Genomic DNA, 15578 nt, shown 5'->3' on the forward strand with positions numbered 1-15578 from the left:
ATGTGTGTGTGTGTGTGTGTGTGATGGTACAGTCCCATGGGTGTGTGTGTGTGTGTGATGGTACAGTCCCATGGGTTTGTGTGTGTGTGTGTGTGTGTGTGTGTGATGGTACAGCCCCATGGGTGTGTGTGTGTGTGTGATGGTACAGTCCCATGGGTGTGTGTGTGTGTGATGGTACAGTCCCATGGGTGTGTGTGTGTGTGTGTGTGCGATGGTACAGTCCCATGGGTGTGTGTGTGTGTGTGTGTGTGTGATGCTACAGTCCCATGGGTGTGTGTGTGTGATGGTACAGTCCCATGGGGATGTGTGTGTGTGTGTGTGATGGTACAGTCCCATGGGGATGTGTGTGTGTGATGGTACAGTCCCATGGGTGTGTGTGTGTGATGGTACAGTCCCATGGGTGTGTGTGTGTGTGTGTGTGATGCTACAGTCCCATGGGTGTGTGTGTGTGATGGTACAGTCCCATGGGGATGTGTGTGTGTGTGTGTGATGGTACAGTCCCATGGGTGTGTGTGTGTGATGGTACAGTCCCAAGGGTGTGTGTGTGTGTGATGGTACAGTCCCATGGGGATGTGTGTGTGTGTGTGTGATGGTACAGTCCCATGGGTGTGTGTGTGTGTGTGTGTGTGTGATGGTACAGTCCCATGGGTGTGTGTGTGATGGTACAGTCCCATGGGTGTGTGTGTGTGTGTGTGTGATGGTACAGTCCCATGGGGATGTGTGTGTGTGTGTGTGATGGTACAGTCCCATGGGGATGTGTGTGTGTGTGTGTGTGATGGTACAGTCCCATGGGGATGTGTGTGTGTGTGTGTGATGGTACAGTCCCATGGGGATGTGTGTGTGTGTGTGTGTGATGGGACAGTCCCATGGGTGTGTGTGTGTGTGATGGTACAGTCCCATGGGGATATGTGTGTGTGTGTGTGTGATGGTACAGTCCCATGGGGATGTGTGTGTGTGTGTGATGGTACAGTCCCATGGGGATGTGTGTGTGTGTGTGTGTGTGATGGTACAGTCCCATAGGGATGTGTGTGTGTGTGTGATGGTACAGTCCCATGGGTGTGTGTGTGTGTGTGTGTGTGATGGTACAGTCCCATGGGGAGGTGTGTGTGTGTGTGTGATGGTACAGTCCCATGGGTGTGTGTGTGTGATGGTACAGTCCCATGGGTGTGTGTGTGTGTGTGTGTGTGTGTGTGATGGTACAGTCCCATGGGGATGTGCGTGTGTGTGTGATGGTACAGTCCCATGGGGATGTGTGTGTGTGTGTGTGTGATGGTACAGTCCCATGGGGATGTGTGTGTGTGATGGTACAGTCCCATGGGGATGTGTGTGTGTGTGTGTGTGATGGTACAGTCCCATGGGGATGTGTGTGTGTGATGGTACAGTCCCATGGGGATGTGTGTGTGTGTGTGAGTGATGGTACAGTCCCATGGGGATGTGTGTGTGTGTGTGATGGTACAGTCCCATGGGGATGTGTGTGTGTGTGATGGTACAGTCCCATGGGGATGTGTGTGTGTGTGATGGTACAGTCCCATGGGGATGTGTGTGTGTGTGATGGTACAGTCCCATGGGGATGTGTGTGTGTGTGTGTGTGTGTGTGTGTGATGGTACAGTCCCATGGGGGGGTGGTGGTGGTGAATGTGATGGTAGTGTCCCGTGGGGATATGTGTGTGTGTGTGATGGTACAGTCCCATGGGGATGTGTGTGTGTGAGTGATGGTACAGTCCCATGGGGATGTGTGTGTGTGTGTGATGGTACAGTCCCATGGGGATGTGTGTGTGTGTGTGAGTGATGGTACAGTCCCATGGGGATGTGTGTGTGTGTGTGAGTGATGGTACAGTCCCATGGGGATGTGTGTGTGTGATGGTACAGTCCCATGGGGATGTGTGTGTGTGTGTGTGTGTGATGGTACAGTCCCATGGGGATGTGTGTGTGTGTGATGGTACAGTCCCATGGGGATGTGTGTGTGTGTGTGATGGTACAGTCCCATGGGGATGTGTGTGTGTGTGTGATGGTACAGTCCCATGGGGATGTGTGTGTGTGTGTGATGGTACAGTCCCATGGGGATGTGTGTGTGTGTGTGAGTGTGATGGTACAGTCCCATGGGGATGTGTGTGTGTGTGTGTGTGTGTGATGGTACAGTCCCATGGGGATGTGTATGTGTGTGTGTGTGATGGTACAGTCCCATGGGTGTATGTGTGTGTGTGATGGTACAGTCCCATGGGTGTGTGTGTGTATGTGTGTGTGTGTGATGGTACAGTCCCATGGGGATGTGTGTGTGTATGTGTGTGTGTGTGATGGTACAGTCCCATGGGGATGTGTGTGTGTGTGTGATGGTACAGTCCCATGGGGATGTGTGTGTGTATGTGTGTGATGGTACAGTCCCATGGGGGTGGTGGTGGTGGTGAATGTGATGGTAGAGTCCCATGGGGATATGTGTGTGTGTGAGTGTATGTGTGTGTGTGTGATGGTACAGTCCCATGGGGATGTGTGTGTGTGATGGTACAGTCCCATGGGGATGTGTGTGTGCGTGTGTGCGTGTGTGTGTGTGTGTGTATGATGGTACAGTCCCATGGGTGTGTGTGTGAGAGATGGTACAGTCCCATGGGGATGTGTGTGTGTGTGTGTGTGTGATGGTACAGTCCCATGGGGATGTGTGTGTGTGTGTGTGTGTATGTGTGTGTGTGAGAGATGGTACAGTCCCATGGGTGTGTGTGTGTGTGTGTGTGTGTGATGGTACAGTCCCATGGGTGTGTGTGTGTGTGTGATGGTACAGTCCCATGGGTGTGTGTGTGTGTGTGTGTGTGAGATGGTACAGTCCCATGGGTGTGTGTGTGTGATGGTACAGTCCCATGGGTGTGTGTGTGTGATGGTACAGTCCCATGGGGATGTGTGTGTGAGAGATGGTACAGTCCCATGGGGATGTGTGTGTGTGTGTGTGTGATGGTACAGTCCCATGGGGGTGTGTGTGTGTGTGTGTGTGTGTGTGAGAGATGGTACAGTCCCATGGGTGTGTGTGTGTGTGTGTGATGGTACAGTCCCATGGGGATGTGTGTGTGTGTGATGGTACAGTCCCATGGGGGTGTGTGTGTGTGTGTGATGGTACAGTCCCATGGGTGTGTGTGTGTGTGAGATGGTACAGTCCCATGGGGGTGTGTGTGTGTGTGTGAGATGGTACAGTCCCATGGGTGTGTGTGTGTGATGGTACAGTCCCATGGGTGTGTGTGTAGTACAGCCCTGTGCCCGCTGTGGGACTGGTTTAGTTTGGGATGAGGGTGGGCACAGACTGGCGAGGGCTTTGTCTCTCCACCGCTGGGACGTCTCTCCCACTTCCCGGTGTCATTCCGCTCGCCTGTTCTCCTCCCGAACATGGAGCCAGACGACGCTCCCGCCAGTTTCTGGGTCACCTGGAGACTCTTCTTGTGATCCCGAGGGGGGTGCTGCCTCTGTCCTTCTGCGCAGTGCCAGGTACAAACGTTGGCAGAGGGTGAGGCACAGGGGGGTCCCTCACCTCCCAATCCTCCAGTGAACTGACCAATCCTCGCTTCCTGCATGATCCTGTGTTGTCACAGCCAAAAGACACAGAGGTGATGTTTGATCCCCTCCCTCCAGGACTTATACACTTAATGGGAAGGTCCTGGGGAGTGTTGCTGAACAAAGAGACCTTGGAGTGCAGGTTCATCGCTCCTTGAAAGTGGAGTCGCAGGTCGATAGGATAGTGAAGGAGGCGTTTGGTATGCTTTCCTTTATTGGTCAGAGTATTGAGTACAGGAGTTGGGAGGTCAGGTTGGGGCCGTATTGGTGAGACCACTTTCGGGATATTGCGTGCAATTCTGGTCTCCCCACTCCAGGAAGGATGTTGGGAAAGGGTTCAGGAAAGGGTTGGAGCTACAGGGAGAGGCTGAACAGGCTGGGACTGTTTTCCCTGGAGCGTCGAAGGCTGAGGGGTGACCTTATAGAGGGTTATAAAATCATGGGGGGGGTATGGATAGGGTAAATAGACAAGGTCTTTTCCCCCTGGGGTGGGGGGAGTCCAGAACTAGAGGGTTATAAAATCATGGGGGGGGGGGCATGGATAGGGTAAATAGACAAGGTCTTTTCCCCCTGGGGTGGGGGGAGGGGGATAATGAGGTGACTGCAGTGGCCGGTCTCCCATAAAGCCCCTTCACTTAACCCTGGGGTCTCCCTCACCTCGGAGAGAGGGTCACCATCTCACAGGGACCACCCTCTGTCTGAAAAGAAAAATGACCCTTGTGTTTTTTTCAATATTCAAGTCTTTCCACTCGCACCTTAAAAACGCACTGGCTCGACTGGAGCTCACCCACCCTGTTTGGGGGCGGGGGCGGGGAAAGAAGGAAGGTGGTGGTAATATTCCAGCACAGTGATGGGGGAACTGTCGCCCATGTGAATGCAGCCTGTTTCTCTCTCTCTCCCTCCCTCTCTCTCTCCCCATCAGGCGGTCCACTTGCTATGGTTGGCTCGGCCATGATGGGGGGGATTCTCCTGGCGCTGATCGAAGGGGTTGGGATCTTGCTGACCAAATACACCGCCCAGCAGTTTCAGAACCGTGAGTACCCCCAGTCCGGTCCAGCCCAGCCCAGCCCATCCCTCTCTAATCCAGCTCACCCCCCCTTCCTTCCCTCAGCCCCTTCCCTCGTCCTCTCCTCCAGCCTGTTACTCAGGAACAGGAGGCCATTCAGCCCCTCCCCTCCAGCCTGTCACACAGGAACAGGAGAGGAGGTCATTGAGCCGGGTGAGGGGATACTCCCGCAGTGGTACATGGGGAAATGGGTGAGTGCGGAGGGGGGACGGTGAGGGTAGCTGATGGGTCTCTCTGACTTGCTGCTGTCTGCCTCCCTCCCCACAGCCAGCCCAATCCTGGAGGATCCCAGCCACCTACCTCCGAAAGATGCCTCTGTCTCCTACCGCAGCTACGGCCAGTATCAGTGAGACAGGCTGGGCCAGCGACACAGGGTGTGTGAGAGTGAGTGTGCTTACCCCCACTCCCACGGTCTGGTGAAGGGACTGGAACACGGGCTGAAACCTTGGACCCCCCCCCGGACTCTTCAGGCACCTGGCGGACCCTTCACTGAACTGAGCCATTTGGGAGTGGGACTTCGACTGAACCTGCTGCTGGGAGGGGAGGGGGCGGCCAGGAATAAACTCTATCCCGTTTGATTGATGAGCTGAGTGCCTGGTTTTGGGAGTGGGCGTTGTCGGACGGTCAGTGCCGAGGGAGTGACTCAACCCAAGAACAAAGAGCTTGACTGGTGTTCTCTGACACGACACAAGGAGTGCAGCAGGTCCACCTCATAGTCTACCCCCCCCCCCCCCGAGACAATAAACTGATGGCTTTGTTGTCCTTCACTCCTGTCCCCGCAAACGATGCTTCCGTCAGGTTTAAAGAGTTACCAAATAACGTATTTATTACACACAAACTTAAACAAAAAAGGTTGAGTTGACCACCCCCTGCAATGAGAATGTGAACTGTATCCATTTTAAATTCGTGTGTACACGTCAGGGAAGAGTTTCTGCAGAAACAGGACGGGGAATCAGACAGTGGGTGAGATGTGAAGCTCTTCTTGTAGTTCTCTGGGGTTTTGGCGATTGAAATCACAGTGGGATGCCCACCACAGACCCAGCCCTTTTGCGTGCTTTTTAAATTTAGCTTCTCGGAGGCAAATCCAAAAGGTCACATTCCAAGACCAAACGTCCACAGAATTCCAAGGTTCGTAACTCTCCGAGGGAGGGGAAACTCTCAGCTCCTGCTTTCGTTCCCAACGGTTCTCCCCAGTTTCTGGGGACACAGCGACTGAGTCCACCGCTTCGGTCGGCTTCCGAGAGATCGGGAACACGAGAGATCGCTGCTGCCACAGCGCAGGGGCACTGAGATCCTGAGTGACGCACCGCGCTGTCGGCCGTACAGCCCTCCTCCAACTCCCTCTGCTGCTCAAGCACCTCACCCACTGACGGGAAGCTGAGGCCATTCCCAGGGTGGTGGGATCTGCAGCCCCACCAATGTCTTAACGCCAACACGGGGCAGAGACCAGCTTCTTGGAGAGGCTCCCCCCCACCATTGCTGCCACCTTCTTGCAAAGGGGCACATGCACACACAGTCATACAAACACAGAGAGGAGACAGGCATACAGGCACACACACACACACAGACAGAGACACACAGCACAAAACTCCTGACTGACTCCCCAGCAAGGTCCCAACAACCCTCACTGAATGGATCCCTCCGGAGCTCCTGGTTTCCCGCTCAGTGGATCACCAGGAGGGAAAACTGGGAGGCTGTTGGGATCATGCAGATGTTTGTGGTCAGGCTGGGGCGTTTAACGTGAAACAGCAAACATCCCAACCAGAAAATGAAAGGCGAGGGGAGGGGAACCGGGGGGAGGGGAGAAAGGGAGACAGGGAGACTCCGTGCTCTTGCCTGTTCATATATTTGGGAGAAATCTGGCTTCCCACGCGCTGGGAGACAGACACACACACACACACGGGCATTAATTGATCAGATCAGCTCCCAAACCGTGCTGGGTCTCGGAGGGAGACAGCAGTGGTGGATCGAGAGGGTGTACAGATCTCTCCGGAATGGGGGGGGACACATGCTCGGAGCGTGCTGGAGCCAGAGGCTGGTGACAAGCACAGGGAGGAGAGGGGGGAGTCCTCAGTCATCGTCTGTACCCCCCACGTACTGGCAGATGGAATCGTAAGGCAGCTTCAGAACGAGCTCATCCCCCCGCTGTAACTGCACCACCGCCTGGCACTGCTCCTTATCCCTCTGCAGGATCCGGGCCACCTACAGCAGGGACACGGGGAGAGAGGATGGGAGAGAGGGGGAGAGACGGTGAATGGGAGAGAGACAGAGAGAAAGACAAGAGAGAGACAATAGAAGAGAGAGAGGGAGAGAGCGAGCTTGGGAGAGACAGAGTGAGAGTGAAAAAAAGATTGACAGAAGAGAGGAGTGCATTGGAGAGAATGAGAGGGAGGGGAGAGAGGGAGAGCTTGAAAGAGTAAGAATGTTTGCAGAGAGAGAAAGAAGGCACATCAGAGACAGAGAGAGAGACAGGGGGAAGGACAGGATTGGGTGAGAAATGAAAAATGGCAGGGAGGGAGGTGGGGGGCGATCCAATAAAACATGGGGGAGGGGGACGTTATAGGTGTGGGATCAGACTGGGTGGGATATTAAAGGGAGTGGGGAGTGAGGGGGGAGAGTGGGATCAGACTGGGTGGGATATTAAAGGGAGTGAGGGGGAGAGTGGGATTAGACTGGGTGGGATATTAAAGGGAGGGAGGGGGAGAGTGGGATTAGACTGGGTGGGGTATTAAAGGGAGTGGGGAGTGAGGGGGGAGAGTGGGATTAGACTGGGTGGGGTATTAAAGGGAGCGGGGAGTGAGGGGGGAGAGTGGGATTAGACTGGGTGGGATATTAAAGGGAGAGGGGAGTGAGGGGGAGAGTGGGATTAGACTGGGTGGGATATTAAAGGGAGTGAGGGGGAGAGTGGGATTAGACTGGGTGGGATATTAAAGGGAGCGGGGAGTGAGGGGGGAGAGTGGGATTAGACTGGGTGGGATATTAAAGGGAGTGAGGGGGAGAGTGGGATTAGACTGGGTGGGATATTAAAGGGAGGGAGGGGGAGAGTGGGATTAGACTGGGTGGGGTATTAAAGGGAGTGGGGAGTGAGGGGGGAGAGTGGGATTAGACTGGGTGGGGTATTAAAGGGAGCGGGGAGTGAGGGGGGAGAGTGGGATTAGACTGGGTGGGATATTAAAGGGAGAGGGGAGTGAGGGGGAGAGTGGGATTAGACTGGGTGGGATATTAAAGGGAGAGGGGAGTGAGGGGGAGAGTGGGATTAGACTGGGTGGGATATTAAAGGGAGCGGGGAGTGAGGGGGGAGAGTGGGATTAGACTGGGTGGGGTATTAAAGGGAGCGGGGAGTGAGGGGGGAGAGTGGGATTAGACTGGGTGGGATATTAAAGGGAGCGGGGAGTGAGGGGGGAGAGTGGGATTAGACTGGGTGGGATATTAAAGGGAGGGAGGGGGGGAGAGTGGGATTAGACTGGGTGGGATATTAAAGGGAGTGGGGAGTGAGGGGGAGAGTGGGATTAGACTGGGTGGGATATTAAAGGGTGCGGGGAGTGAAGGGGAGAGTGGGATTAGACTGGGTGGGATATTAAAGGGAGAGGGGAGTGAGGGGGAGAGTGGGGTTAGACTGGGTGGGATATTAAAGGGAGAGGGGAGTGAGGGGGAGAGTGGGATTAGACTGGGTGGGATATTAAAGGGTGTGGGGAGTGAGGGGGGGAGAGTGGGATTAGACTGGGTGGGATATTAAAGGGAGTGAGGGGGGAGAGTGGGATTAGACTGGGTGGGATATTAAAGGGAGAGGGGAGTGAGGGGGGAGAGTGGGATTAGACTGGGTGGGATATTAAAGGGAGAGGGGAGTGAGGGGGGAGAGTGGGATTAGACTGGGTGGGATATTAAAGGGAGTGGGGAGTGAGGGGGGAGTGTGGGATTAGACTGGGTGGGATATTAAAGGGAGGGAGGGGGGAGAGTGGGATTAGACTGGGTGGGATATTAAAGGGAGTGGGGAGTGAGGGGGAGAGTGGGATTAGACTGGGTGGGATATTAAAGGGAGTGAGGGGGGAGAGTGGGATTAGACTGGGTGGGATATTAAAGGGAGTGGGGAGTGAGGGGGAGAGTGGGATTAGACTGGGTGGGATATTAAAGGGAGTGAGGGGGGAGAGTGGGATTAGACTGGGTGGGATATTAAAGGGAGGGAGGGGGAGAGTGGGATCAGACTGGGTGGGATATTAAAGGGAGTGGGGAGTGAGGGGGAGAGTGGGATTAGACTGGGTGGGGTATTAAAGGGAGTGAGGGGGAGAGTGGGATTAGACTGGGTGGGATATTAAAGGGAGTGGGGAGTGAGGGGGAGAGTGGGATTAGACTGGGTGGGGTATTAAGGGAGTGAGGGGGGAGAGTGGGATTAGACTGGGTGGGATATTAAAGGGAGGGAGGGGGAGAGTGGGATTAGACTGGGTGGGATATTAAAGGGAGCGGGGGAGTGAGGGGGGAGAGTGGGATTAGACTGGGTGGGGTATTAAAGGGAGTGAGGGGGAGAGTGGGATTAGACTGGGTGGGATATTAAAGGGAGCGGGGAGTGAGGGGGAGAGTGGGATTAGACTGGGTGGGATATTAAAGGGAGTGAGGGGGGAGATTGGGATTAGACTGGGTGGGATATTAAAGGGAGCGGGGAGTGAGGGGGGAGAGTGGGATTAGACTGGGGTGGGATATTAAAGGGAGTGGGGAGTGAGGGGGAGATTGGATTAGACTGGGTGGGATATTAAAGGGAGTGAGGGGGGAGAGTGGGATTAGACTGGGTGGGATATTAAAGGGAGCGGGGAGTGAGGGGGAGAGTGGGATTAGACTGGGTGGGATATTAAAGGGAGTGGGGAGTGAGGGGGAGAGTGGGATTAGACTGGGTGGGATATTAAAGGGAGTGAGGGGGGAGAGTGGGATTAGACTGGGTGGGATATTAAAGGGAGCGGGGAGTGAGGGGAGAGTGGGATTAGACTGGGTGGGGTATTAAAGGGAGCGGGGAGTGAGGGGGAGAGTGGGATTAGACTGGGTGGGGTATTAAGGGAGGGAGGGGGAGAGTGGATTAGACTGGGTGGGGTATTAAAGGGAGTGAGGGGGGAGAGTGGGATTAGACTGGGTGGGGTATTAAAGGGAGTGAGGGGGGAGAGTGGGATTAGACTGGGTGGGATATTAAAGGGAGCGGGGAGTGATGGGGAGAGTGGGATTAGACTGGGTGGGGTATTAAAGGGAGTGGGGAGTGAGGGGGGAGAGTGGGGTTAGACTGGGTGGGATATTAAAGGGAGTGGGGAGTGAGGGGGGAGAGTGGGGTTAGACTGGGTGGGATATTAAAGGGAGTGGGAGTGAGGGGGGAGAGTGGGATTAGACTGGGTGGGGTATTAAAGGGAGGGAGGGGGAGAGTGGATTAGACTGGGTGGGATATTAAAGGGAGTGAGGGGGGAGAGTGGGATTAGACTGGGTGGGATATTAAAGGGAGTGGGGAGTGAGGGGGAGAGTGGGATTAGACTGGGTGGGATATTAAAGGGAGTGAGGGGGGAGAGTGGGATTAGACTGGGTGGGGTATTAAAGGGAGTGAGGGGGGAGAGTGGATTAGACTGGGTGGGATATTAAAGGGAGCGGGGAGTGAGGGGGAGAGTGGGATTAGACTGGGTGGGATATTAAAGGGAGTGAGGGGGGAGAGTGGGATTAGACTGGGGGGGATATTAAAGGGAGTGAGGGGGGAGAGTGGGATTAGACTGGGTGGGATATTAAAGGGAGTGGGGAGTGAGGGGAGAGTGGGATTAGACTGGGTGGGATATTAAAGGGAGCGGGGAGTGAGGGGGAGAGTGGGATTAGACTGGGTGGGATATTAAAGGGAGTGAGTGGGAGAGTGGGATTAGACTGGGTGGGATATTAAAGGGAGTGAGGGGGGAGAGTGGGATTAGACTGGGTGGGATATTAAAGGGAGCGGGGAGTGAGGGGGAGAGTGGGATTAGACTGGGTGGGATATTAAAGGGAGTGGGGAGTGAGGGGGGAGAGTGGGGTTAGACTGGGTGGGGTATTAAAGGGAGTGAGGGGGGATAGTGGATTAGACTGGGTGGGATATTAAAGGGAGCGGGGAGTGAGGGGGAGAGTGGGATTAGACTGGGTGGGATATTAAAGGGAGTGAGGGGGGAGAGTGGGATTAGACTGGGTGGGATATTAAAGGGAGTGGGGAGTGAGGGGGGAGAGTGGGATTAGACTGGGTGGGATATTAAAGGGAGTGGGGAGTGAGGGGGGAGAGTGGGATTAGACTGGGTGGGGTATTAAAGGGAGTGGGGAGTGAGGGGGGACAGTGGGATTAGACTGAATGGGATATTAAAGGGAGAGGGAGTGAGGGGGAGAGTGGGATTAGACTGGGTGGGATATTAAAGGGAGTGGGGAGTGAGGGGAGAGTGGGATTAGACTGGGTGGGATATTAAAGGGAGAGGGGAGTGAGGGGGAGAGTGGGATTAGACTGGGTGGGATATTAAAGGGAGTGGGGAGTGAGGGGGGAGAGTGGGATTAGACTGGGTGGGATATTAAAGGGAGTAGGGAGTGAGGGGGGTGAGTGGGATTAGACTGGGTGGGGTATTAAAGGGAGAGGGGAGTGAGGGGGGTGAGTGGGATTAGACTGGGTGGGATATTAAAGGGAGTGGGGGGGGAGAGTGGGATTAGACTGGGTGGGATATTAAAGGGAGTGGGGAGTGAGGGGAGAGTGGGGTTAGACTGGGTGGGATATTAAAGGGAGTGAGGGGGGAGAGTGGGATTAGACTGGGTGGGATATTAAAGGGAGTGGGGAGTGAGGGGGAGAGTGGGATTAGACTGGGTGGGATATTAAAGGGAGTGGGGAGTGAGGGGGGAGAGTGGGATTAGACTGGGTGGGATATTAAAGGGTGTGGGGAGTGAGGGGGAGAGTGGGATTAGACTGAGTGGGATATTAAAGGGAGGGAGGGGGAGAGTGGGATTAGACTGGGTGGGATATTAAAGGGAGTGGGGAGTGAGGGGGGAGAGTGGGATTAGACTGGGTGGGATATTAAAGGGAGTGGGGAGTGAGGGGGGAGAGTGGGATTAGACTGGGTGGGATATTAAAGGGAGTGGGGAGGGAGGGGGAGAGTGGGATTAAACTGGGTGGGATATTAAAGGGAGAGGGGAGTGAGGGGGGAGAGTGGGATTAGACTGGGTGGGATATTAAAGGGAATGGGGAGTGAGGGGGAGAGTGGGGTTAGACTGGGTGGGATATTAAAGGGAGTGAGGGGGGAGAGTGGGATTAGACTGGGTGGGATATTAAAGGGAGCGAGGAGTGAGGGGGGAGAGTGGGATTAGACTGGGTGGGATATTAAAGGGAGTGGGGAGTGAGGGGGGAGAGTGGATTAGACTGGGTGGGATATTAAAGGGTGTGGGGAGTGAGGGGGAGAGTGGGATTAGACTGGGTGGGATATTAAAGGGAGGGAGGGGGAGAGTGGGATTAGACTGGGTGGGATATTAAAGGGAGTGGGGAGTGAGGGGGAGAGTGGGATTAGACTGGGTGGGATATTAAAGGGTGTGGGGAGTGAGGGGGAGAGTGGGATTAGACTGGGGGGGATATTAAAGGGAGAGGGGAGTGAGGGGGAGAGTGGGATTAGACTGGGTGGGGTATTAAAGGGAGAGGGAGTGAGGGGAGAGTGGGATTAGACTGGGTGGGATATTAAAGGGAGTGGGGAGTGAGGGGGAGAGTGGGATTAGACTGAATGGGATATTAAAGGGAGAGGGGAGTGAGGGGGAGAGTGGGATTAGACTGGGTGGGATATTAAAGGGGGTGTGGGGAGTGAGGGGGAGAGTGGGATTAGACTGGGTGGGATATTAAAGGGAGAGGGGGAGTGAGGGGGAGAGTGGGATTAGACTGGGTGGGGTATTAAAGGGAGTGGGGAGGGAGGGGGAGAGTGGGATTAGACTGGGTGGGATATTAAAGGGAGAGGGGAGTGAGGGGGGAGAGTGGGATTAGACTGGGTGGGATATTAAAGGGAGAGGGGAGTGAGGGGGAGAGTGGGATTAGACTGGGTGGGATATTAAAGGGAGTGAGGGGGGAGAGTGGGATTAGACTGGGTGGGATATTAAAGGGAGTGGGGAGTGAGGGGGAGAGTGGGATTAGACTGGGTGGGATATTAAAGGGTGTGGGGAGTGAGGGGGAGAGTGGTATTAGACTGGGTGGGATATTAAAGGGAGGGAGGGGGAGAGTGGGATTAGACTGGGTGGGATATTAAAGGGAGAGGGGAGTGAGGGGGAGAGTGGGATTAGACTGGGTGGGATATTAAAGGGAGTGGGGAGTGAGGGGGGAGAGTGGGATTAGACTGGGTGGGATATTAAAGGGAGTGAGGGGGGAGAGTGGGATTAGACTGGGTGGGATATTAAAGGGAGAGGGGAGTGAGGGGGAGAGTGGGATTAGACTGGGTGGGATATTAAAGGGAGAGGGGAGTGAGGGGGGAGAGTGGGATTAGACTGGGTGGGATATTAAAGGGAGGGAGGGGGAGAGTGGGATTAGACTGGGTGGGATATTAAAGGGAGTGGGGAGTGAGGGGGGAGAGTGGGATTAGACTGGGTGGGATATTAAAGGGAGCGAGGAGTGAGGGGGGAGAGTGGGATTAGACTGGGTGGGATATTAAAGGGAGCGGGGAGTGAGGGGGAGTGGGATTAGACTGGGTGGGGTATTAAAGGGGGAGGGGAGTGAGGGGGGAGAGTGGGATTAGACTGGGTGGGATATTAAAGGGAGCAGGGAGTGAGGGGGGGAGAGTGGGATTAGACTGGGTGGGATATTAAAGGGAGTGAGGGGGGAGATTGGGATTAGACTGGGTGGGATATTAAAGGGAGTGAGGGGGGAGAGTGGGATTAGACTGGGTGGGATATTAAAGGGAGCGGGGAGTGAGGGGGGAGAGTGGGATTAGACTGGGTGGGGTATTAAAGGGAGCGGGGAGTGAGGGGGAGAGTGGGATTAGACTGGGTGGGGTATTAAAGGGAGGGAGGGGGAGAGTGGGATTAGACTGGGTGGGGTATTAAAGGGAGTGAGGGGGGAGAGTGGGATTAGACTGGGTGGGGTATTAAAGGGAGTGAGGGGGGAGAGTGGGATTAGACTGGGTGGGGTATTAAAGGGAGTGGGGAGTGAGGGGGGAGAGTGGGGTTAGACTGGGTGGGATATTAAAGGGAGTGGGGAGTGAGGGGGGAGAGTGGGATTAGACTGGGTGGGGTATTAAAGGGAGGGAGGGGGAGAGTGGGATTAGACTGGGTGGGATATTAAAGGGAGGGAGGGGGGAGAGTGGGATTAGACTGGGTGGGATATTAAAGGGAGTGGGGAGTGAGGGGGAGAGTGGGATTAGACTGGGTGGGATATTAAAGGGAGTGGGGAGTGAGGGGGAGAGTGGGATTAGACTGGGTGGGATATTAAAGGGAGTGAGGGGGGAGAGTGGGATTAGACTGGGTGGGGTATTAAAGGGAGTGAGGGGGGAGAGTGGGATTAGACTGGGTGGGATATTAAAGGGAGCGGGGAGTGAGGGGGAGAGTGGGATTAGACTGGGTGGGATATTAAAGGGAGTGAGGGGGGGAGAGTGGGATTAGACTGGGTGGGATATTAAAGGGAGCGGGGAGTGAGGGGGAGAGTGGGATTAGACTGGGTGGGATATTAAAGGGAGTGAGTGGGAGAGTGGGATTAGACTGGGTGGGATATTAAAGGGAGTGAGGGGGGGAGAGTGGGATTAGACTGGGTGGGATATTAAAGGGAGCGGGGAGTGAGGGGGAGAGTGGGATTAGACTGGGTGGGATATTAAAGGGAGAGGGGAGTGAGGGGGAGAGTGGGATTAGGACTGGGTGGGATATTAAAGGGAGCGGGGAGTGAGGGGGGAGAGTGGGATTAGACTGGGTGGGGTATTAAAGGGAGCGGGGAGTGAGGGGGGGAGAGTGGGATTAGACTGGGTGGGATATTAAAGGGAGCGGGGAGTGAGGGGGGGAGAGTGGGATTAGACTGGGTGGGATATTAAAGGGAGGGAGGGGGGGAGAGTGGGATTAGACTGGGTGGGATATTAAAGGGAGTGGGGAGTGAGGGGGAGAGTGGGATTAGACTGGGTGGGATATTAAAGGGAGAGGGGAGTGAGGGGGAGAGTGGGATTAGACTGGGTGGGATATTAAAGGGAGAGGGGAGTGAGGGGGAGAGTGGGATTAGACTGGGTGGGATATTAAAGGGTGTGGGGAGTGAGGGGGGAGAGTGGGATTAGACTGGGTGGGATATTAAAGGGTGTGGGGAGTGAGGGGGGAGAGTGGGATTAGACTGGGTGGGATATTAAAGGGAGGGAGGGGGGGGAGAGTGGGATTAGACTGGGTGGGATATTAAAGGGAGTGGGGAGTGAGGGGGAGAGTGGGATTAGACTGGGTGGGATATTAAAGGGAGTGAGGGGGGAGAGTGGGATTAGACTGGGTGGGATATTAAAGGGAGTGGGGAGTGAGGGGGAGAGTGGGATTAGACTGGGTGGGATATTAAAGGGAGTGAGGGGGGAGAGTGGGATTAGACTGGGTGGGATATTAAAGGGAGGGAGGGGGGAGAGTGGGATCAGACTGGGTGGGATATTAAAGGGAGGGAGGGGGAGAGTGGGATTAGACTGGGTGGGATATTAAAGGGAGTGGGGAGTGAGGGGGGAGAGTGGGATTAGACTGGGTGGGATATTAAAGGGAGTGGGGAGTGAGGGGGAGAGTGGCATTAGACTGGGTGGGGTATTAAAGGGAGTGAGGGGGGAGAGTGGGATTAGACTGGGTGGGATATTAAAGGGAGGGAGGGGGAGAGTGGGATTAGACTGGGTGGGATATTAAAGGGAGCGGGGAGTGAGGGGGGAGAGTGGGATTAGACTGGGTGGGGTATTAAAGGGAGGGAGGGGGAGAGTGGGATTAGACTGGGTGGGATATTAAAGGGAGGGAGGGGGGGGAGAGTGGGATTAGACTGGGTGGGATATTAAAGGGAGTGGGGAGT

At 55.0% G+C, this 15578-nt stretch overlaps 2 protein-coding genes across 2 annotated transcripts in view; one reads left to right on the forward strand and one right to left on the reverse strand.

Moving 5' to 3' along the window:
* The window catches only part of LOC140472798 (mitochondrial import inner membrane translocase subunit Tim17-B-like), a 25223-nt gene extending 20044 nt beyond the window's left edge, over positions 1 to 5179 (forward strand). Inside the window, exons 3-4 of the mRNA XM_072567519.1 lie at positions 4454 to 4564; positions 4865 to 5179. Coding sequence (XP_072423620.1) covers positions 4454 to 4564; positions 4865 to 4947 — 194 coding nt within the window. The 3' untranslated portion in view covers positions 4948 to 5179. The remainder of the gene's footprint in view (positions 1 to 4453; positions 4565 to 4864) is intronic.
* Positions 5180 to 5396: 217 nt separating this feature from the next.
* LOC140472799 (G-patch domain and KOW motifs-containing protein-like) overlaps positions 5397 to 15578 on the reverse strand; it is a 45401-nt gene continuing 35219 nt past the window's right edge. Inside the window, exon 5 of the mRNA XM_072567520.1 lies at positions 5397 to 6799. Within this exon, the coding sequence (XP_072423621.1) occupies positions 6668 to 6799 (132 nt within the window). The 3' untranslated portion in view covers positions 5397 to 6667. The remainder of the gene's footprint in view (positions 6800 to 15578) is intronic.

This window comes from Chiloscyllium punctatum, unplaced genomic scaffold, assembly GCF_047496795.1.
Source record: "Chiloscyllium punctatum isolate Juve2018m unplaced genomic scaffold, sChiPun1.3 scaffold_443, whole genome shotgun sequence".
NCBI lineage: Eukaryota > Metazoa > Chordata > Chondrichthyes > Orectolobiformes > Hemiscylliidae > Chiloscyllium > Chiloscyllium punctatum.